The sequence below is a fragment of the Spodoptera frugiperda genome, chromosome 17 (assembly GCF_023101765.2).
Source record: "Spodoptera frugiperda isolate SF20-4 chromosome 17, AGI-APGP_CSIRO_Sfru_2.0, whole genome shotgun sequence".
NCBI classification, from domain to species: Eukaryota; Metazoa; Arthropoda; class Insecta; order Lepidoptera; family Noctuidae; genus Spodoptera; species Spodoptera frugiperda.
In genome coordinates this window covers 2,075,147-2,100,800 of record NC_064228.1, presented here as the reverse complement: position 1 = coordinate 2,100,800, position 25,654 = coordinate 2,075,147, and the positions used below count along the sequence as shown (strand labels likewise).

Below are 25,654 nucleotides of genomic sequence, written 5' to 3'. Positions count from 1 at the left end.
TAATATATTAAACAGGTGACGTTAACACCGTCACATCAATTTTAAGTGGTAAATAAGTTCAAAAGACCGAGGCGCGAGCGCATCTACGTCATTATTGTGTTATTGCATTTTGCCGCGTGCCGTTGTCGACGCTAGCGCCACGACATGACGCCTCTCGATAGTCTCTGCTCTCGATATTATTGTTCATAATGACCGAATGACGTCCGCGCTATCGATTATATTCTGCATAAAGTGTAAAGTTGAGATAAACAACTTATTTTGTTCAAAGTCTTCTCGTGACTATCACGATTTGTCACCTCACAATTAACGGTAACTGTTCGTAATACGTCAGTTGAATTTTAATGTGCCGTTTTTTTTAATTGGTGACGTTTTTTTTTTCTGTTTTGACGTTAATAGAGTTGTTTATCTGTATTGCACTTCGGATTGAAAATGTTTATTCTATCTCTCGATAAGTTACAGTTTGCAAACACTAGATCAACGAGGCAATCTAAGTTCAAACTAAGATTAACATTTCTCCTAGTTACCTAGATACTATCTCCTATATGCCTTCAGTGTTCCACCTAGTTGTCGCAGTCATGTCGGTGATGTAACCTCCTACGCCGACACTCTCGGCTCGTGTCGGCATAATGTCGGCGTAGTTTCGAATTTGGTAATGTGATTTACACCAATACCGTTTACCGTTACGTTTTATATAAAGTTGTATATTTGTGGATGACTTCTGACTTTGTTATTAATGGTTTACATTCAATTTGGATACAATACTTGATTTCAGAGTTGCGATAGAGTTATGGACAAAATTATCTCTTTATTCAATAAGTCTATCTTACCCCTATCTTCAAGAGACGCGCTTGCAGTTATGTTGTCCTTCTTACTTACAAAAATTAAAGGATATTCGAACAAATGACCAAAATTAAGAGTTCTGACGCGATTATTTCTCCCCTTTCATCTCTTTACAGCTTTGTTCAGTACGAAAAAAGTTATTTTAAGTACGGCGGTAATTACTGTACTTTAATTAGTCTAAAAGCAGACTCTACGTGTGGTGTTAATCACACTGTTTTTATTGACCAATGAAAACTTTTCACCAAAGCTGTTGACACGTGTTTCTTATTAAAATTTTTCGTGAAACAATTACCCCTTGTTCTTGAAATATGCGCAGTTTTCGTATGCGTTTTTGGCACATAATTTTATTGCGCGCGACTTAGTCTAGACTTTGCCGTTTTATGACTAGTTCTATCTAGCTTCCATTTTAGCCTGTATTGAACTGTCTTGTAGATTTATGGTCTACTGTCTTTATTTAAGTTTTTAATACTAAAAAATCTAGCTATTTGGTACTTCTTGTGTTTTGTATAAAAATCTTTACTGCAGTGCATTTTTCAACCATCCTTGCTGATTGACGATTTGCAAATATGTCTCGTCGTGAAAATAATTGAGGTAGATCGAAATCAAAACCTCTTTAAATTTAGAAAAATGGTAGGTAAGATCTACTAGATGTTTGCTAAGTTAATAAGTGATTAGAATCTAGAAATTCTAGTAATTAATGTTTGAAAAATGAACTGGGAATCCCGATTCAATATTTTACATTGACACTCGAAAATGAATCCATCAAAACGCTGCTTCAAGTCAATCTTTTTCTAAATAAGTTTAAATTCATATTTATTTTAGTTCCAAGGTACCGGTGTTTTGACCTTACCCTTTGAAAAGGGTGTCTTGTTGCATCGTGGGGTGAAGATTTCTAACTGTACCAAAGGGGCGGGGTTACATTCGAAATGCGGCGTGGGTTGTCGGGTCTGTTCATTCAGTAAAGGTTATGAATCGCCGGTTTCATTTGTGTTGGTTGATACTGACATGGATGGAATTAGTTTTGATGGCGTTTTCTTTGTATAAATCGAGATATTGCTGGAAATAGTAATGTTTGTGATTGAAAACATGTGAAGACGACTTCTCTTCCACAAACTGATGGCCCAATTCAGACAAAATAGTCTAAATACACCTAATTAGTCATCAATAAAACAATCAGTAAAAGAAAATTTCTCCGGCTAGGTACCAAGGCCTCATGTTAGAAGTAAAGGCCGTCCCAGGACGTCGTACGTCGCGGCGGGTCGTCGACCCCCGAAACTGGCGCGTAGCGGTGCCCGGTCGTTACCCGCCCGGCGCCCGTCCTTACACAGTCCGCGACCTTATGTTAACCTGGTACCTCCAACGCGGTTTCTTTGCAATTTCTATCAGATTCTTTACTATTTTTAATCTCCGATATACTTTGTAAGTTATAAATATAAACTTGTTCGTGAAAAATTCAAAACTAAAATGTTCCATGATTTTTCTCGCATACGTGCGATAAGCATGTGACCTTCACGCCAAGTTTTGATGTTGTTCACATCTGATATGGCGGAATTGGCGGTTGTTAACCCCTTAACCTATTTGAAGAAACTATAAATCATATAAATGAAATTAGTACACCGTAAAAATCAACAATTGTGACGTAATCTTTATGCCAAGTCTATTTGTCATAGAAAATTAATAGGGGTTTAAGAATACATTAAATTAATATACTCATTACTCATATTGTCGGTTCATTGTGTAATTCAATTCATCACTATCATTGTAAGTGACTTGCTTATTACGCTTATCTGTCAATCTGTTAATAAATAAATAATTGAGTGTTTTAGCTTTTGATACAGGAAATTGAGCATTCTTACCATTGTTGTAGTACAATAAAAGAATTCATTACCGACAATGTCAGAAACGGCTACCTAGGTAAAAAAAATCCAGTTGCATTTCTTTTCACGTGGCTACACCGAAGCTCTGGGAAACGAAAAACAAAAAGTAATAAAGAAGCTAGCAGCTACGTAAAACGGAATATATTTGCATTTACATCTGTCCGCCATTTTGTATTTTTAATTTAGTCTAGAAACAACGTTTTCCACGCTAAATATGAATATTTTTCTGGGACATCGTGTTCCATATAAGAAGGGCGTTAACGCTACTTGACCCCAAAAGAAAGATTGATTCCCGAAATTGTATCGACTAATTCGATTTGGTTATCGGATATCTGTGCTGTCAATGTATCTTCTATCTGTACATAAAACGCTAAGACATTTAATAGATTCTTACTCATCATTCACTGGTAATGCAATAAAGACATCATTACTTGTTTTATAAAACACGGTTAACATAAATGTGTCAACTAATGGAAACGCACATGTTGCCACAATACCACCCTGATTCAAGGTCTGAACCTACCGCAACAATGATGATCTTGATCTTGAATCTTTTTGGAGATCCCCCTATATTAGGGACAATCTGAGACTCATTATAACGTAATAGTCTGCTATAGGGGTCATTCTCCATAGGGGAATATACCAGTTTTGAATAAGAGGTGAATCTATTGAAGGCCACTCTAGAATCCGTTAAATGTTTCTGGATCACTGTCATGATCTAGGAATATTGTTCCATAATACGAAAATCAATAAGTCTTAACAGCTCTTACCATATCCGTGTCGAGAAGCGGATCATTGACACCGGTATCCCACATGTGAGATAAGGCTCACCCCAAGCGAAGCTTTCAATATATTTGTTTTGTCTCTGCCCCCTTCTGTATGATTCGTTATCTTGTAAGCTTCATAAATATAGATGGTGTTTCGTATCTGTAACGAGGTGTGCGGTTAAAATTAGCTCCGTAAAAGCTATGATGGGTTTTTACAGTTGGATGTTTTTTGCACCATGTGGTTTAAAAATGTATTTCTAAAGATTAGTCATAAAGACGTCTTTGACCTCGTGGGGTTTCGTAGTTGAAACTAAAGTAGGTTCTTCCATGGTCTTTCTTCTGGCTTTCAAGTTACAATAGTCTAATACTAAAGTACCTAATTAAACAATACAGTAGACTTTGAACTGGTTACGTCTTATTCCACTATTCATCCATTCATGGATCTTCAATATGGGCCATGCAAAAACGTATTTAACATTTAAAAATAATCTCAGTCATTCTAACCGGTGAATTTGAATGAGCTATTTAAGCTAAAGCAGTTGAAATGACAGGATACACGCAAGGTCCGATATTGGGTCCCAATTTGAACGACCTAATGTGTCGCCTTGGGGTACGCTTTAATCTTGAGGAATTTTTGGCGATTTATTAACCAAGTTGTTTAAATAATATCAAGTATAATCTATAGAGTTTAAAGTTTCATATACCGTTAATTTTCTAGGACATGTTTTGAAAGATTAGTTGTTTCCTGTGCAATCTAGATTAATGTGTAGGCGGTATAAATGTATCACTTTGAATGATTTTCTAGAAAGTTTTAAACTCCAAAACTGTAAACTCTGATTAACATTTTGATTGGAACAACTAATATCTCGAAGGATTATGGTAAAATTAAATACCTATCATTTTGTTGAGAATATAAATTCAAGAATTTGTCACAAATGTATAGTGAAAGGCGGATTTGCGAATTGGTCACGTGTACTGCAGACGTATTAAATAAACTTTTTCGCGAGACTCCCACGCCACATTCTTAAATTGCATGTTAACATTTTGAGACTTGTCAATTATATAATAATTACAATCAAAATAAACTGTCCGACGCCAATTATAACATATCCGTTACAGTTTAAAAAGTTGACCATTATAAAATTAAATTAGTATGACTAACGTGATGAGGAACTTAGTCACTTTAGGCTAATTTATAATACCACCATCTGTTCGTGCAAAAATCGGTAATCAGTCATTCGCTATCATATTCACACATCCGTTCGGTTGCGTGTCTCTGACGGGAATGCACGCAACGGGCCGCGCCGGCACCACCTGTGCGCCGGCGCAGCCAATGTAACTTGACCTACCACACCGTTGTACTCCATATTGTCACACAGGAAAGAGCTTCTTTTTGTAAAAGTTACTTATGTTCAAACTTTCTTAAAGATTTTGATATAATTTTGAAAATTGTGCAAAATTGGTTTTCGGTTTTTAATTTTGTTATTCTTTGGTCAGTTTCCTAACGAATGTCTCGACTTTTTTATTTTTAATTGGGACTGTCTCTCTATCAACTTGATTGATAAAACTCACAAATCTTTAGTTTTTTTACCAATTAATGAATTCAGTAATCAATTTGAAGGTGACCTTGATCACAATAATTTACAGATCAGATACCAGAAATCTCAACCGTTGATATATTATATCCATGCGAACACGTGGTTTAAATGAAAACATCGTTGCTAGTAAATGTATCATCTAACACTTTAACTTCATTATTTCGTAGTATTATACTATTTGCTTTACCTTTATAATCATATCCACAGTTTAAACTAATATTTGAAAATAAAACGTGTTTGTAAAAATTTCTCAAAATCATCGCGCACGGCTCGTCAATGAGAGCGGTTTCCATTGGTCGACCGCCCGCAACCAGGTGCCATATTTTTTATCCTACAACGGGCAGATGTTTCACCTCTGTGGGGCCATTTACCTCACGCTCATAGACTTGTATCGTTCGTAAGGAGTTTTAATTAAATATTTGCGTTTGTAGGCACAGGGTCATAGGCCCTTTGTCTACCCTAGGTCGTTCGTCTACGTACGAGTCTATGACTTATAATTCGACAACTTTACCAATTTAATTTTAAGTTTCATCTTCGCTATTGATAGAAGCATTTGATTTTTAAATATGGCTGGTTAATTTTTAAATATTTTTCAATAGTCAATCAAATTCGTTTCGGCATATAAAATGTTTACGTCAATAACTTTAATGTCGATTAATATTCGTGTAAATTTACATTCGTATAGTCCGGAAGTATTCTAGTCATTAATATTTTGGAGAACCTTGTGTTTCTATTATTATTAGATTTGAATTGGTAAGTGATTTGTATCCATGCTAAATATATCAGTTAACAAATGAGGCTGTAGATTCTGCAATTTTTTTATCAACGAACCTTTTGGCGACGTCTTGTGAGTGTACAAAAGACTTTATTCTGAAGTATTATTAAATTGAATTGTTTTTCTAAGGAACTCAAAGCTGTAAGTCTAACGGTATAGTGGAGTTTGCTATTATATTATTATAATTAAATTACCAAAACATCTTATGCAAATAAACTGCCATGAATTTTAAATTGTTAACAGTTATCTTTAAAGGAAAATGCTAAAGTTGGTATTTTGATCTTAATGTAGGTAGATTCGAACATCAAGCACGTCCAGGTCAATCATCTCAAACATCAAAATGAATTTTATGTTCTATGGCTAAAATAATAAGTTTGAAAATTAATTATCGTATGTGTCTGTACCTATATCCCTTCGGTTTGACGTGAGTAATTCATTACCTCCGCTACCTACACAATTTTTCACGACGATTCAAAGGCCTCACTAAAATCCGGGAAAATAATCAGTATAAAATCAACAATCAAAAGGAAATCGATTAATAATACGATTGTTTATCATAATATCAATGACATATGGTCTGAAGTTGCTTGTCACCAAGCGCAGTTTTCATTTCATTGTTCTATCTACGTCAGAGGTCGATAACCTTGCTAATACACGCCGAATTTGCATTTTATCAACGACCCGACTGTATTGTTACTCAAGCTTTTAAATGTTCAGCAAATTGTTTTAAGATAACGTAACATAATGCCTGTTTTTCCCCTAAAGGTATATTTAATAGGGAGACAGCCTATTCCCTATGCCAGGTTATTTAACTAGTATTTGTTCTTTATGTCAAAATGTCCTTTGAAGAGAAAATGCAGAGGCGTACAAAACACCCACATTTCGACATTGTAATAATGTTGTAGGAAGATATTGACAGGCTTACTTAATTTCAATGTCATTCAGCAATGCTCTGAGATAAAAACCTACTAGATGTCATAGGTCAAGGTCAAAACGTCAGATGTCACTGGATCGTTGACATCGACAAGAAAAATCCAATAAACGATAGGCCTAAAATAATAAAACAATTTCTACATAGCTGAGAATCAATACAATCTTAAAGTCTTGTTAAGTCTAAAGTAGCAAGTTTATTGTCTAAAATCTAATCAAGTTGATTAGTTTTAGATCCTAATTAAATAAATTCAAAGTATATATTTAGATGTGAGATGGAAACTAGTTTTGTAGCCTCCGAAGATGTTAGTGAACTCGTCAGACAGGCTGAAGATTAAGCAGCTGATTCTTAAAACAAGTCTTGTAATGCAAAATATTTACTAATAAATATGTGACAGCTGGACGATGTTCTGGAAAGAATGATAGAAGAAATTAAGTAAAAAGGTAAAAGAGATCAAAAATAAACGTTTATTCAATTTAGATTTGACTCACTACCAAACAAAGTCTGCCTCAAATTGTATAGAATAATAGACTAGACCACAATAAGTGCGATGACCTGGCAGAAACGTCAATTTAATTACAAAATTACAGACAGTCCTCGTTAATTCGTAGACTATATGGATATAGTCCACAATGACCAATGCAAAGTACAAAATTATCGAGATCCATACAACCCAGACCAGTTTAACAAAAAATATTGGCCTGCTTAAAGTTATTTGCACGTAAAACGGAATCAATGAACCGTTTTTATTCGCTAACCGATTGACATGGGTCTCTGAACTCGAGTAGCGTTATGATCGAGCGACACACAACTTTAACCGATTTTAGCTGTTTTGAATTAGCATGTTTTTGCTGGGAAATCATTGTGTTAATCTAAATGTTAGTCTGTTGGGTGCTTGTGCAACCGTATTAGACGAAGTCTTAGCAGATCAGCAGACTTAACATTTTCGTACGTCACAAAATTTTTCATACAATAAAACTCTCTTCAATTTAATATTTTCTTTTTCTCTGTAGTAAAGAATAAAGACATTGCTTCATTATGTAGTCAATGTCAAATATTTTCGTCCATTGCGCCACGTTTTGACACTTTCAATGAACTCGTGTGAGTCAATTTAATGATATATTTATACAGATATATGCGTAGGAGGACTTATATTGGTATCTAGATGTTAAAGACAATCAATTCCATTTGTTTATCATTATATCTATCATCAACTCAAGCATCTTTATTTATTTTCATTAACATTTGCTTACTCTGAGCCCTTCTAATTCCATCTTTAGAAGAAAACTTCTAAGCAGAAGGGATCAAATAAATTAATCAAAAAATTCTATGAAACGTATTTCTTTTAAATTGGAAACCTTTCACAACATTATGTTCCGTTACAATATTTTGTTTACAAGCCAATACGCGTCGTGATTGCTTTTCCTAAAATGTTGTGACAGTTCGACTCCTTCGTATTGGTTAATCTGATTTCTCTGAAACGGATTTTTTCTTCTTCTAAACTCATGATTTTACCTCGTGTTAAATGCTTGGCAACACCATCTATCGATCCATAGACGTTGCGAATACGAATCAAATCTAGGCCATTGTTTATATCCTTCTGTGGTTCTATAATAGTAATTTCAATTTTATTTGCTATATCAATAAAATTGTTGGAACTATTAAATCAATTGGAAAATTGATATTGTGACCCAAATATCCATTTGTGTCATGCCGTTTGTTTTCCAAACCACGTTTTTATTGTCTCTCTCTAAAATGATGATGTATTCAATTTGGTCTTCTTCAATCTTAATGTTGATCGCAATGAAGTCTTTGTCCGCCAACAAATGAACTTGACCTGAGAATTTCGCGTTAGCGTCTAATAATAAATGTATTTTGAAAACAAATCATACCATCAGAAGTTCGCATACATTGACACGCCTCGAAGTTTACAAGTTCAATGCACTAAAGGACGTTTAAGATTACATGTACAGTGTAGATTTTCTCAACGTTTTCAAACCTGCTCACAGTAGCATTGGTTTTAGTCAAATATTTGGCTCGTTTATTTGTATTGTTTTTGCCAATTCCCAAAATAAGTCTTGTGAAGTTTCCTGGAACTGAAGTTCGTATCGACCTACTATTATACGTATTGGATGATTCTGGTTAGGTGTTCGCGTCATATTTTAAAGATTTTTTATCCTTGACATACAAAACATATTTTCCTGCAAAGGATTTATTTATTTCGTGCCCTCATTTAAAGATTGTGCATTAACTTTGTAATGGTGAATTTAATGTTTTATACGCCTTTTTGTCATTGTGTTATTTTTAAGGAGCTTCTTTTGATTTTCTTTTTTTATTTTACTGTACGTCGCAAAAAGTAGTCACCCACTATCCATTATGTCTTACTCGCTTCATTTAACAATTTGAAAAAGTCACTGTCTAAACGTCTAAGCCAAACTAGGTCATCTTCGTCGCCATTTGTTTTGTTACTATTTTCGGTACAATACGCCGTAGGTGTAACATCTCACAGATTAATGCGAAAATAGGTGATTCTAGTTCAATGAACACAATCGTGAATCGACCTTTGGGTTTGAAGTGAGGGAGATCAAAGCTCAGTAGCTTCCAAAAGCATTAATGAAGGCCATTAAAATTAAAGTTATGCCATCTATGATATATCTATTACTCATACTCATAACAAAGACTAAAAGCGTGTACACGGGCGTTGTATTTTTGGAGTACCGATGTTATTTACTTGAGCTTGTAACGGGAGCATCGACCGGCCTAGGTCGTCCGTGCATTCTGTTCTGGATACAGTAAAATTTCTTTTTACTACAGTTGTAATGGGGATAAATTAGCGATCGGGAAAAAACTAAACTAAAATAAAGAGGCTAGCTTTTATGATGTAAGTAGATTTAGTTGCAGTAATCTAAAATATTTTTTTAGATGGGTAATGTCTCACAGGTGTGTTTGTACAAAAGGATGCAATTGGTGACTTTTGAAGCTACTGGCCTACTATTTCTCCATTATGCATTTACTACGAAGTTACTCAGTGTATAACGAGGACCCCATCATTCATTAACGAGCGATCAGAGTTGAAGCGTGCAAATATCGTTCTATCATTGCTAAACCCGAGTTGAGTAATGAAACGAGAGTAGGACACTGCGACTGGTTGACCAACAAACCTTTGAAATGAGACGACTAGACTGACAAGCTCGTCGGGTTAAAAATAGCAGAGAGCAGATGACAACAGGATTGTTTGAACACGTTTAATTGTGCTGCGAAGTAATCGTCTAAGGATTATAGCTTGTATTGCTATTTGCGTTGCAGCTAAAATTGCATACAGTCTGCTGTGTACATACAACATTTTCATGTAAATTATGCTAAAATAAACGCAATTTAGAAATGAATGGAGACTAGTTTGAGTGCAGGTGAAAGGAAATTGTTATTGAAATCGATAGTTTACATCTTTAAAGACTAGATTAAAATGCCTTCTCTTGTAGTGATGATTTTAACCCTTTAATAAATCAATACTTGTACCATCATCATGTGTTACATAATTTTCAGCATATTAAGATCCTTAACGAATTTTAAAATGTCCAACCTTATATCACCTTTAAAAAAGCTGTACTGTCTCTTTCAATTAGAAAATCATGAACCTAAGTCCCAGCTGCCGGTAACTGAATACGTCCGGTGGGACAAGTGGCCAAGCCACTAAGGTCTAACAAAGGGTCCGAAGTACGTTCTGTTTAATAGGAAACACCTGATCCATACAGCTTAGGGTGATGGTGGGAATATGAGGCCCAAGTATTTACTCACCGTAACATTTCCGCTGTATTGGTGGTAATGAGGAGTTTGTTGATATTGATATTGGTTACCATTTTGATGGTGTCATTACTAAAGTTGATGATGATGATTATGATGGATAAGAGGAAACAGAAAGATGTGACACAAGAGCGTCCAATGCTCATAACAACCTTTAAGAATGACTGGACGAATTTGGCATACTTCCCAAAATTTTTGATGGGTAAGGAAGATTTCTTAAAACAGATAACGGGATTCCCAAACTGAATAAGCTTTTCAAAGATCATGGCAATGTTTATGATGAAATAAATGAAATAAAAACGCGAGAAACAAAAATAGACTATTGTTTACATAAATAATGAACGAGGAAAATGTTTATTTACCTTTATTTTGATCGGATTGTTATGATCTCTCCTTGTAATGAATTATCGAAATTCCTGTAACATGAATTTTGGTAAACAGACTATAAATACGTTATTTTTTGTGGTACAACTTACTTTGTTATTTTAGTCAAGTCCATCCCGATTCATTACTTTAGTAACTTTTCTATCAGAAATCTCACTTTCGACTACTAGATCATCAATTTATTCTTTGACATATTTCTACTTTATTAGCATCAGTATTTTCTCATTTTCTGACATAATGTGGCAATTTGAATTAATCCATTAGAACAGGTTAACACATTAGTGCGTTCCATGCATTATGCTGGCGCCATTGGCTTTATGTATGCGTTCGGCTTATTATAACAGGTTGGACAAGATTCTGGTGCAAGCTGGTCATTAGTAATTTTAATAACTCAATTTTTCTTCATTCAGATCCCATGTTAAATCATTTCTCCCATTAGGAATAATGATTATCTCCATATAATTCACAGTAGTCTTCTATCAAACCTTTACAAAATACTAACCGTTCTTGCAATGCACAAAACCATTCCATACTACTTTATTTTCTTTCACACAACTGCCATCAAACAATTAATCTAATAGTTCCACCACAATATTGCATCACACAGTCCGGTTTTTAATTTCAACTTAAACTTTACGTAACAATTTAATTGTGATTAGATTAACAAGTAGTAATTATGTGTGGTAACTAACACTGCGATCGTATATATGGACTTGTTTCTAATTGGTTTGCAGATTAAAAGGGGACTATCTAATTTTGTGTTTAGTAGTTATGATGTGGGAACAAAGGGAAGGGACGATTGTTTGTAAGTAGTGGACGCACTTGACTTTAACAGCTAAAGCTAATTTAAATCAGTTTGGGATTTGGTAGATAAATTCTCATGTAAATTGTAAGTGTTCTCATTGGGCTAGGCTTTAAGATACAGATCGTGCTAGCTATTACTAACCATTGTTACTGTTTTCTAATAACCAGGAAAAACCTGGCATTTTCCATTTGTCTCCTATAACATTATGTTCAATTATGTCATTGTAGCCAGAAGTTGTTCCCACAGTCCTTGATATCGCAATATCGTCCTTCCGTTCTATATCTTACGACTCTGCTCTATCTAATCATTGTTTTGCATTGCCCCCATTGTTATCCTTAGCTGCCGAAGTGGCCACTTCCCATAACAACATTGTTAAAAACGGAAAGGAAACAGCTTCGATGTGTTTACGCATTTCTTTTTTTTTCTGCCAATAAAATTGCGAACAATGGTCGTTTGGTTCTCGGTACGAGTAGGAGCTAACATCTCAGTATTGGAGACGTCTGCTCATCTGTTGATTTTACTTCAGTCAAGGTTATCGTTGTTTCTTAATTCCTTGTTATTCTGTGTTCTTGGTACTGGATTTTTGTTATTGCTTGAGTTTTATTGCTGGTTTTGTCTGTATTTTGTGTCCATTTTGTTTGTTTTGTGTAGTACTAGAGTTTATCACGGAATAGTATCTATAAAATTTCATAATCAAAGGTATAGTAAACTACCTGCCCAAGCGATACATAAAATAAATAAACAGATAAGACATGAACAACACATTATTATTAATCAAAACAAACTGTCTTCGATAAAAGATTACGCTAACTGCAAAAGTCTACAATACGGCTATCTTAATCTCGTTTATGTTCATAAGTAAACCCACTTGTAACATGAGAGTGACCTATAAAACGCTATTGTTCGCAATTATAATAATAACCTTTTCTCGTAACACTTAACGGAGCTCTGTTGGTGACGTGACCGAACGTAGGAGCATACTCTAGTATGAGGAAAGAAAAAAAGAAAATAATCCGCCATGCGTAATCACAAACAACAAAGAAACGAATAACAAAAACAAATCATTACTGATATAAAAATGCATGGGACTCAATTCCCTAAGCTTTGATTACATTATTTCCCAGACTACACAATATAAAGTTCAAACAAGTTTAATTTAAAATCTGGATGAGTTTTTCTGTTCAAACAAGGATTTCTAGTTTCAGTTCAAAACTTAACTGTGTTATCTCTAACAATTACTCGTTGTAACTGCGACGGTAACTCAATTATGTTGAACGGATCCACGTGGCTCTCGACGATCCAATGAAATTAATCTCAATCTGGATTAAATGTATAAATTACATGGTATACTTTGAATGTAGATCAAGTAATTCACTTTAAAATGTCACATGAAAATCAAGGAAAATTTCCCTATTGAACATTGATTATAAGCAGTCAATTTATTTCTATATACTTGGTATTCTTACATGTCTAATGAATGTTTTTCTTTTGTTCCAGCATATGGGAAGGTGTTTCTAGTTAGGAAAAGATGTGGAATAGACGAAGGAAAATTATACGCTATGAAAGTTTTAAAAAAGGCATCCATAGTGCAAAAATTAAAGACTGCTGAGCACACAAGGACTGAAAGACAGGTAAATAATAATTTTCATAATCACTTTTTATTTAAAAACTAAAGTCAGACAGGAAACTGTACAAAAGGTATAATAAAAGAAAAAGCTTTCGAAGAAGCAATTTCGGAATTTCTGTAAAGCTTCAGAGCAAGAGATCGACGTAAATTAAAGTAATATTCTAGCAAATTATATATAAGTCCTGAAGCTAAATGCTCGAAGCGTTTTTATAAACGTTGATCGTGGCGTTACTGAGAAATCTAGGACATAAAATAGTTGCCTTTTTAAAAAATATATTCTTGTTCTGTATTACCCCAGGGGTCTATACTGGGTCCTTTATATTTGAAAATTGGAATGCGGTAAGTAAAATTGAATTAATTCCACAGGTCTTAGAAGCTGTGAGGGCTTGCCCTTTCCTGGTGACACTTCACTACGCTTTCCAAACGGACGCAAAATTACACCTAATCCTCGGTGAGTACAGTTTTATTTTATTTATTAAGTTCAGTCAGGAAGGATATGTAGAAAACAAATACGATGTTACCGGTGCAAATTGTTCAATTCAATTTATTAGTTAAGATTTTTAGAACGTTCTAAATAAATGCTGGTAGATGCACTAAAGTATATTATACTTTATTTAGTAAACAGTAGTTATTATCTTTATTAGTTTCATACAAAACGGACGGACAAACGTTGCTTACTTCTATACAATTTAGTACTTCCTGAATTCTGACTTCATAACTTATTCTACAAGAGTAGTTATTACATTTTTTTCAACGATTGCCCTTCATAAGCTCTTTAATTAACCTTGTATACAAACCTATTAATTTGAGTAGATCGCTGAATATCTTAATTACTGTAATATATACTCCATGACAGTATGATTTAATAATGTCGGCACTAACTTTCGGTTCAGTTGAGGTCTCGGAAACGTTTACAGAGTAAAGTAATTGAATTATAATGGCGTATTGCGGAGAAATGCTTGCTTCAATAGCATGTTATTTGGTTGTAAAGATGGTAACTTCTAATGGTTTCGTCTAAACCGTTCAATAATTATCACGGAGTCCTATTTGAGAGATGAGACACTATCAAAAAGTGGTCAGATGATGAACCGAATTGGAATTGGCCAAACATCAGAAGTTACGCTTACAAACTCGACAAATTGTCCGACATGTTTTTAATTTCTGTTACCTAAAGGCCATTAATAACAGTTATAATAATAATAATTAACTAAGGAAAAGGTTTTGTAGCCATCGCACGTTCAGATGGCAACGAACTAATTATAGCCGATGCATTATTTAAATGAACTCTTCCACGTGTAAGCAAATATACTAACAAACTACTAAACGTCTTTAATGGCTATAGTTTTATTACTGGTTGGCGTTTCAATGATTCTTGGTCCTATTTGTACATAAGTGCATTCAATTTCAGTTTATCAATAGAGGCTTTTATTTATATCAAATCTGATGACTGATAAATCTGCGATTAGACATCATTCATCAAAATGTCTGTATTAGTTATATCTAGGTAGCCCTTTTTTCTTCTTGTATAGTTTAGGTAAAAAAGCAGGTAAAGTTATTTCAACCTATGAATTTATGAGCCAAATTCATAACTCCTTTTGCTAAATCGTAGTTTAGTGAAAACGTGAGCAACGATTCTGCTAAACTCCTTAGTATAGCAGTATTATATCATGTTATTCAGATATTTTAATGAAGGTTATACTAAAGTATTATTTTAAACTCGTCTCCTTTTAATTTCTATTAATATTTTCACTCGCAAACATGAAAATAATTAGGCTAATGGTCGCAACGTTAGCGCTTCTATGAAAACCTTCTGTGTACCTTTTGAAGTAATATCATTATTCTTTCCTCATTTATTTTATGTGGTATACTCGAATTTACTACGGAGGTTAGATTCTATTAAGTTCATAATGTGGTTTGACCCATTTCTCAATAGATTTGTTCGTTTTAAGCAGCAAGGATAACTGTTTTTGAAACCAGGGCCCAAATATGTTCTGGATTTATTAATGACCTATACATATACTAGACTTTAATATTCAAATGATATTCTTCTTCATAGAAATTATCTTTTAATCAATGCTAAGTTTCTTTGTTGCACTCTCGAGGTTCTTTCGTTTTGCAAACACGTTCAGACTTGTTTAGATATTAATCATATGTAATTGTATTAAAATAAAGATTGATTTCTTATCTACCTGGAGAGGTTATTAAAATTCAATTGTCTGTATACGGAAATATGCCTAATTATGTTGCAATTTTTTAACACACCTACAAAAAATAAAAAAGTCAAGGGCGAAATTATCAGTTCGTAAGAATAATTTTATATTTTATAGCCCGTCTACCCTTACTATCTAACTCAACCGTAAGTCAGCTTAATCCAAAGGAAAATGCTACCTCCAAAAAAAGGAACAAATGATATAGCCGTTTTCAGTCTGAATCAATAGTCCAATGTGACCGGGGCGTGGAGTCCTTTCGCAAAGTCGAGGCATAGACCTTCAGGTCTTTAACCTGATCCTGTTGTGTAACTCGAAGGTTGGTACGCATGTAAGGTTAACGGACCGAGTTGACATGCCAACCTCGATTGTTACTCGAATCTTTATATAAGGGGGGTTGTTGCTATGTGAGGTGTCGTGGTAGGGGATGAAGGTGTTGTGATTATGTGAAGTGTGTCGAAACGGATTCTCTTTTAGACGTCTCACGTTTAATTGTATGTGGTGAGGGCTGAGTGAGTTCAAGGTCTCGGGGTTATGTTTCTTGAGATGGTTGATGAAGACTTAGTTATGTACACATTTTATTGATGGATAGATGGATATGTAAGATAAATGTTATACAGAAACTGATTTAAACTAGTTTTGACACAGTCTTTTGTAAATAGTTTATTGTGGGGCGATAGGCTTACCACTTTTTCCATGCATTTTTCCGAAAATGTTTTAAAATCCCTTAACAAAAAGCAAGCTACTCGGTAACTTCTTGTGAAATCTGTTTTCTAAATGATTTTGATAGAGAAGCCAGATGAATTACATAAGTCAAAGCTAGATGATCAATAGATTGATCACTTGAATACAGATGGTCAACCGTAAGATGCAATACATGTATTTTTAATTTTAAATGCAGCCTAACATGGCACTCGATGTTCAGATGCCGTTACAAATAACACGGACGATTTGAAATTCTATTAGATGGATTAATTCGTCTGGCTACAACTGGTTTAGTGGTTTCATCTAGAGTCACTGTTTCTTTGGCTTTTTCTGGATTTAATCCTGTTGGTTCAACTCCTGTTTGAAGTACTTTGAAGATTGTTTTCTGGGACATGTCTGTTGATTTCTTCTGTTGCTATGCCAGTAAATTACTCTCAGATTTGGGTATTCATTTTTCTATTTTTCATTAGGTTTCTGTTCGTCGCTTCACCGTCTATCGTCATTATCACTGGTTAACCCGTTTTACCAAGTCACATTATCCTTACAAACTCCTATTTGATATTTAACTGGAGCATTCATCAAGGATACAACATCTATCCCATCCATCTTTCTTGCAAGAATCCCTGAGAATAAATAAAGATTAACTCTAATCTTGTAGAAAACGTCGGAATTGTTCTCAACACCATTTTAAAAGGAACAAATCTAATGTGGATTAAACTTAGTGTTCAGAAAACTAAGTTAGAATAGTGGAAGCGTTGTTGGGAACACGGAATGGAATATTTTGTGACGAAAGTTGCGACTGAAGTATGATTGTGTTGCATGTGTTTGTAAGTTTGTCTGTTCTTGTTCTAGTGGGACGTCTAGGTAATCTTCTAAAGTTAGAACGCTTGTTTCTTGTGCATCGGTTTTAGCTTTAAATCTGGTTTCCATATCTAGTGCTTTTGTTGACCTTTTTACTGATGATTATCACAGTTTAATTTGTAGTATTAGGTCGCTTGACTGTCCAGCTTAAGGTCACAGCTTGATCCTATGATCAAACTTAGGTTTATTTTTTTTTTCAATTTGTAAACTTTCAATATTATTACCAAAGCTTTGCAAGACAACCGTGATGATTATCACTAGTATATCTTTTTTTATTCTCGCCATTGTCTATAAAAACTTTCTCCACAGGCCCAACGGCCTCAATGAGAGATTTATCACCAAACTATCATACATCAATACTATGACTAATTGACTCGAATCTATGTACGAATCTGACTTGGACATAAGCGTGTCAAGGGGATCCCGGCGTACCTTACGCAACGTACTACATTTGTTTATTTTAAACCTTGTTATAAAAGGAATTGGGTCTTCTATCGTTTGCACGTTAATTTGAAACGGCTCGCGAAATCGAGAGGTTATGTATCGATTTGTTTGTTTATTAATCGAATGAAAATTCTTCGTTAGGTAAGATTGAGACGTTTTGTTGTGTACATTATTCAATTTGTTTTAAAATGTTTGATTGGACTTTGAAAAGGAAAGTTATTGGCTTTTGGAAAAGCATACGTAACGATGTTTGTTTTAGTTTATTGCTTTTCTTGAACTTCAGTTCTAATTTTATCAAAATCCACACAGCCATACATCCATTTCTGCATAAACAACCAACAAAAAGTTTCCCAGTTCAACATAATGGAATTAAGGTCACTCATTATGGCGATGGAGATAAGATTTCCCCACGGAATATCATTCTAGAATTTCCCATACGAAATGCCAGCAATGTCCAATCACCAATGATACATCAAATCTGTCAGTTAATGACATTGAACAGATTCAATTATACGATAACAAAGTATCATTACGAGACTGTTTGAAAAAAATATTTGCCAATTAAGAATTTCATAGTCATTCTATTCAGTAGTTCGGTTAGAAAGTTTGTTTCATTGCATGTAGTTGTTATGTCTAGATGAGATTAAAAGATGTGTGTTAATCCGGGTCAAGATTCTTGATCTATTTTATTCGAGATTTTACCTGTAGCTCTTCTATAGGTATTTCTGTTGGCTCCTTCTGGGAATATCATGATGACCTTTCCGCTTTTCAAAATCTCTTTATTCCAAGAAACAACCCCCATTAATGTCTTCTTAACACCATTAAACAACAATGTTAAATTAAGTCCGTATACTCCAACTCGTGCAAAACTTCACAGTAACAAAACGTGGACTCCCACGCTCATATCTCCTCTGCTCTTGTAATGCTTAGATACGGGGGCTGGAATATACTTGACCTTTAGTAAAATGTTGCCTAGGAGATGGGTGGTAGTATCAGTAGATCTTGCATTCATATCTGTAAAAGTTGCCAAATGCCCTTTCCGTAGTATGCTGGAGTGCAGATCTGCGGGAAACACGTGTTTTCTCTAGTGTGTCATATAGCAGACCAAAGGTTTATCCAACATCTTTCTCTGTAGTTGGTGCTTTAGCATCTTCTCTAGTAGTACTTTCCTTGTCCTGTGTCTTATATCATTCCACGTTCCTTAATAAATAAGCATCACTGCTATTATACACCTTAATATTCATAAGATTAAACAACACTTTACATCAACACCGTCTATTGGCATACCGAAGAACAATTTCGAAGCTAGTAAATAAACAGCAGCACCTCCGAGCAAATTATTTACGCGAACAGAGTCAATGAATGAAACGGCACGTGTGAAAATCTAATTTAAACCCGGACAGTTAGTGAGCGAGCTTGCGCAAATATTTGTTTGAAGACAAAACTTTTAGTAGATAACGCTACCATGTTTCTCAGAAGGGTGTATAGTATTATATATGATATTATTTTCTCCCACGTCTTCTGTGAACAGCTTATTGCTATTTTCCGGATGCTAATGGACGTTACTACTGCTCATTTCAAAGAAATGGTTTCAAGCAATCACACCTGTAAAGAAAACGTAGCGGTCAAGCCAATGACTAGGTCAACTGTCTTCAATTATAACGAAGATACCTTCAAAAACATTTTTAGAACTGTCTACAAGGAAAATGATAAAGATAAGAGAAATAAACAAATAAAACTGAATGAGTATACACGCAAATAGTATGCCCTTGTAGTATAAGACTTCACAGAGGTCGATACCGGTCTAGAATTATAAACAGTTCCTATGCTTCTTGTTATTCTTAGCGAGACTTTTGATCGCGTAATCAAACGCAATTAAGTGAAAAACAACATTATAACAGCCCCTAAACAAAATTACATCATTCTCTCAGTACGTTTTGAAACCCAAAATCAAGATTTGAGTTAAAAAACGGATATATAATTTGCTTAACTTTATCCTCAATTCTTGTAATAGGAACGACATTACTTGGCCTTGGCATTTACTGCAATGTCATGGCATTTTGAAGAGTTTATGATGCTGCATTTCTAATTACATTGTCCGGTTTACCAATTCTGGTACATCTGGTTCTAGTCCAAATTGGAACAGTACTTTATGTTGTATCATATTCATATTCATTAGTTCATCACTAACGCATTTTAGAGACATTGCAAAATTCTTAAAAATGAAATTTCTAGCAAAATGTATGTTAGCTATTATTTAACATTATATTTTAACTGCGACCCTGCCAAGCGAAAATGTTGTTGCAAAATCCGCAGTGGCATCGCCAAGGTTAAAGAGCAACTAGGTATTTCAGAGCTGGAAATAATAAAAAAATAACAAAAGAAGAATACTTATAATACTGTTGCTAGTCGGCTTAGTGGTGGTGATGCACATTTATAAGCACTCTCTCTTTTTTATGCCTATAATGAAGGATCAAATGTAAAAAGTTTTGGTGAAAAAGTTAGAAGGTAAATTGTGTGACACCTGGTGGTTGGCCTTTTTAGGTATGAATGCGGTGTGTGATGACTATTTTTATGTTTTGTTTGTATTACTAAATGTGTATTTGTGTCTGAATAAACCCAGTAATATTGAGATTATCCTTAAATTACTCTATACCATAATATCATTCTTCATCTTCATCATAATGAAGATTCATATATTACCAAGCTTCTAACGTATCATCCAGGAAAACAGTTTGATTGAAAAGAAGGCTAAAGCAATTTCAAACAAGACCTCAAACTTATACAATGTCAACAGCTACCCTAGTCTGACCTTACCCGTCAATATGTATCGCTACTTGTAGAAGTCAATGTATTCTCGCGAGCCATTTTATTCTGTTTACCATTCATATAAGTTTCATTGTCGTGTTTTCCATGTATTCTTTTCACGAGTTTAACCTTATTTTTCCTTCATCTTTCTGAAAAAGTTTTCGCATGACGTAATTCTCAAGTCCCCTTCTTTTATTTTCGGACCTCTTAAAGGTTATCCTGTGAAAAATTATAGATTCCAAGCGAAAACGGTTCACTTATTCGAACAGCGAGAATAGATTCTTTTCTGCGTTGAGTTGAAATGAAAAATAATTTTGTAGATAATTTTAAATAAAGTATGGATAGTTGGATTTCTTAATCTCAAGAATTTCGATTTAAGTATGCATCACTATTATATCGTTTGTGTTCAATTCAGTTCACAATAGAAAGCGAGAATGCCATACATGCTCATATTTTACAAAGTTCAGAGTTGAGATTGCAAAATAGAAATGGCGACACGCAACAACTGACACATTCAAATCCGTTCTTACGGAGTCGTGTCAAAACCTCAATCACCGTGGACAATGCTATAATTACGTGTAGAGAATATTTCTGCACATTCAAAGTTTAAAAAGTACGGCATTTACCTGAGAACGTGATTGCCAAATAGTATGGAGACCCACTTTTGCAACACCTTGACCCACTGCCCCTATAAGTTCTAATACATCACGCCCGCTCAAACTTAAATAATTAATAAATCGTTTGAACTATAAAAGTTCTTTATCATTCATTGCATTTCTCACCTTGACATATCGGCTAACGTCTTCCATTGTTTTATCACGTTTTATCGGCTGATGTTTTCACTCTAATCTCAATTGTCGATTAAATAGTAGCTTACCGAGCCGTGCATGTTGTAAATCGTCTTGTAGAAACCGGTCAATATAATGTTGCTATGTTATGAAACGCGTTGCCGTCTGCCAATTCTCAAGCGCTACTATAATGTCTATACATTTTTCTTTTCTTATACAAGACCTTCGTCCAAGTACTATCGATCTTTAAAGGGAATAACGAATAGCCAAGACGACCCGAGATCCATTAAAATAATTGCAGCCATTATAGTAAATGTTAGCTTTAACACTTCCATCGATTCATTTCACTGCTTCTTTTCTGTTTATCAATAACTTTCCTTTACCTACAAATTGCGCAATAGAACGTTTGTTATTAATTTCTTTATCATCTGCATCACTTTCATTGGTAAAAAGGGCAGCTGTATTAATTACTCCGTTGACTTTAACGTTAATTGATATTTGGCAACTTTCCTGATTCAGAACGGAATTGTTTTGTCGAAAGTTGAAACTTGGTATAAATTAACTCTTTACAATTTACAACAATATGACACTTATTGATTCGATCAAAGTTTTAAATTGGGTGTCGTGCATTGTTTGTCAGTGATGGGATTTTGTCATTGTGCGAAAGTTCAGGGTTGCAGTTATTGATGATCAATTATGTGTAATTTCTTCGTCACGTGTTGTTTGCTTGGTGTTTGAAGAGAAACGATTTGCAGCTCTTTTGTTCCGTCCTTTGTTAGATTGATTGGAAAACTATGCGTTTTGCTCTAATACGTGTTTCTTTATTACATGTTTGGTTTGTCTTTTTGTTCTCGTTTTTAATGACTTGGTATTCTTACTTCTTGTTTAACCAACCCAACTTGTTTATAGAAATCTTATTTACTTCGATAATTACTCTTTCTTTTATAATTGGTAAAATATTTAATGTAATCCAGTTTACTAGACTATTGTTCTTCGTTTAGTAAATGCAGTTTTAAAACGGCTACAGTTTCATAAGTAGCGATTCTCGCCTTGACCTGACGCCGACGGACGTTTGCGCTTTTTCCCTTACTGAAGTGTTTGTAATCCATTGTTAAGTGTTGCACGTGCAAACTACTGTTCTATGGTGTTATAATTGTATAGAATTCAGCGATCTTTGTTACGTGTTTAATCTCTATAATTTTCTTTGCATGAATGAAAGGTCAGCATTTGATTAGAGATTGTTAGTTTAGCAAAGTGATTCTGCTTGGATTTAGTGTCTTATTCAATCTTAATATAGGCTTCATTCTTCGTCTTTTAAAGACATGTGTATTCAAAGTCGTTATTTCTATCTCTATTAGTAATAAAGTGTGAACTTCTTTCACACAAGGTCGACTTAGCCTTCGGTATCTCGACCCGATAACTGAAACTATGTTTATTATTTAATGATAAGACAATTTCACACAGATTACCTTCAGACTGACCTTCCCAGTCTCAAGTCTACTACATCCAATGCAGTTTTCTTTAGCTTGTAATTTACTTGCATTTCTTTAGTTCTTTCTTTAGACTTCAATTCTATCTTTATACAGCACTGCTTCTAGTACAGAGACCGTAGTTTTCACTATTGATTCATCCTCTTTCTCCTGGCCGATTCCCAAATAGGTCATATTTGTTGTCAATGAATATATTCTAGCATTTTCCGCAAAGTTACTGTTTGTGAAAGTGACTCATAATTTAGCTAAATTAAGTTCAATTAATTTTAACACTCTTGGCCTGTGTGGTTTTCCTCGAAATTTTGAGTATTATTTCAGTGAGTTTAGTATTTAGCGATACATTTCTGATTCATCACTTTTAATTTTGTCTTTACCTGGTGTATTTTAGTCTTCTTTTTATCTTATTGTACTACCTATTCCTGAAGATTGACCGTCAGGTTTTTTGTATTGGTTTTAGTCCTGTTTGATTGTGGTTTCCTATAACTTGCACCGTATGCGCAAACTGCAGAGATTGGGAAACGCTTGACATAATACAATATCGTAATGGACTTGATACCCGATACGGTCAGGTTGTTCCGAAGATTGTGTTCAATTCTCATGTTGTTATCGACTTTCTTAGTGTGCTGTACGATTTTATGTCTTTCTTCTTTTATTTTAAACTTCATTTTTAATTGTTGGTTATTAGAGTCTTTTAGAATTAGCCTTGTAGGTGTTGATATTTTCATGCTTATCAGTTTTACTCTTCATAGTAACTTTTAGATAATATTCGTCGACAATAGACTTCTTAAAGTCTACGCTGAAACATACTTCAGCTTTATTAAATTAATTTAGATTTTATTTAACAACTACATTATCCTCATTTTCTATTCAAACACTGTAACGTCTGTAAAAGTTAACCGATCTGTTCCCAAAATAACTTGTTTGAAGTCTCTTTAGACGTTGTCCTAGAAAAATTGTCAAGTACCGTAAAAACCTAAGTGTAAAAAGGAGGAAAATGATACAGTACATTATTCGTATTTGGGTTAACCCAATGCCCCAAATGCTTACAGACTTTAACCTCTAATAACCTTATGAAAGGTAATACATTAGAGTACGTGTCTATACGAATTTATACCTTTGATAGTAAACTAGGACTTTTTATTGTATAATGTTTCTATTTTTCTGTATCAGTAGCTTCATTTCGTTCTGATTTGATGATATCTTTGTCATTTATTGTTGATGTTTCATTGCTTGTTCTGGTTTTTTCTACCTAATTTCTATCTATTCTCTGTCTACGTGGTTCTTTCCTTACTTTTGCTTCACGAAGTGCGGTACTAATCATAAGCTAATTATCTTTTTTTGTGGAGGTACTAATATTTAGTCTAAAATTTTAGAAAATACGCTTATACGTATTTTTATCTCTTTAGTAAATTAACAGTCGACATGTTTTATATACTTATTGCAATCAGGCCAATTAAGGTATGCCCCAAAAACTAACCTAATTAATTACTTTACTAAAAACCTTCGTAATGAACGTTAGCATTTTAAGAAAATTTCGTTGTAATCAATTTGTTGACCTTTTGCTATTTCTAAGTATCGTAACAAGGCTTTTACGATAACTCGTGACGTCACTTGATGACGGAGTCGTCGTGACGTCATCCCGACACCAGCTGAATGAACGATGACGTAGATAAATATGTATAAGTTTAAATGGGACTGGGAAGCGTCTGGCTAATAATTTGCTATTGACGTACCGTATCGTATCGATATTAGTAGTACGGAGTTTGAAATTATGTCCAGTATTTGGATATTAAGCTCATTTCTTATGGCTATTAAGAGTTAAATTGAAAAACGTTTCAAAAACGTGATTTCATATAAATCTCAAAATCATCTCTTGATAGCAATATCAAGCAAACAAAATGTAAAATAAATTGTTCCACAATAAAATGTACTCTGAATTCACCAACCATTGCAACACTTTCTCTTTTCGTAATAAAACATTCACAAAATGTTCTTATAGTAAAATTATGTTCCGTAAATGGTCAATAGAAGCTATTTGCTCCAAATGCTGTAGTTGGTCACGTGGCCGTGGTCAGCATAGTTATTTGTAGTATGTTAATGTGATTACTCCATGATAAAGTAGTTTTACTGTGTGAAAATGTTCATGCAGATCTATAGAGTAGAAGATTTACTTGGCACTGTGGTTATCATTTAATTAACTACACTTACACACTCTTCTTCAAATAACTATTCACACAATCCATCTCTTGTCTTCTTCTTTTCCGCATTTAAATTCATTACTTTCTTCTTCACCGTTTCTTCCTTGCTCAAAGTAGTGTCTATTTAGGAAAGTTCTTTATCCAAGGTATTTAGCATAGCCTTCCCTAAGTTTCTGTCTTTGACATGATATTGAGTTGATTGAAAGACCCGCTAGATCTTTACTTTACGAAAAGTGACGAAAAATGGGTCTCTTTTATGGAAGAAGTATAATACTGTTACGTTATTATTATCTACTAATACTAATGCAACGTCTAATATAAATAGTTAAAATAATATTGAACTTGAGCCATGAATAACGCAAAGGGGCGTGCCTCATGATCCAGTTTATCTGAGTCTAAATACCAAGCCTGTGACCTACATCTTCTGCCTACGATAATAAGAGTACTCGAGATGAATACTAGACAGTATTTTAAATTAATGTCCCTAGCTTTGAAGAATTTTGGAGTGTGTTTGTTGAAGGGAAGCCAAAGAGATCGTTTTTGCGGAAGGTTTTCTATGAAGAAATGTTTCTTATATTTTGTCGTGTGCTTTTTCGTTTGGTACCAAATTAGTATGATACCAGATGACATTACAGTCATAAAATATAGTTTCGGACCATATAATGACCTCATACTTATTGTAAAGTAAACTGAGTAAAAATTCTTGATAATCTCGCATTAAAATTTCCACTATCATTATCAATTTTAA

General features: G+C 34.2%; 1 protein-coding gene and 1 long non-coding RNA gene across 3 annotated transcripts in view; one reads left to right on the top strand and one right to left on the bottom strand.

The window, feature by feature from the left end:
• The window catches only part of LOC118276808 (ribosomal protein S6 kinase alpha-5-like), a 95,501-nt gene that overhangs the window by 23,281 nt on the left and 46,566 nt on the right, over window positions 1–25,654 (top strand). For both annotated transcript variants that reach the window (XM_050699681.1, XM_050699682.1), the window contains exons 3-4: window positions 13,276–13,409; window positions 13,772–13,856. In XM_050699681.1, coding sequence (XP_050555638.1) covers window positions 13,276–13,409; window positions 13,772–13,856 — 219 coding nt within the window. The remainder of the gene's footprint in view (window positions 1–13,275; window positions 13,410–13,771; window positions 13,857–25,654) is intronic.
• The window catches only part of LOC118268738 (uncharacterized), a 242,283-nt gene that overhangs the window by 174,665 nt on the left and 41,964 nt on the right, over window positions 1–25,654 (bottom strand). The window lies entirely within an intron of this gene.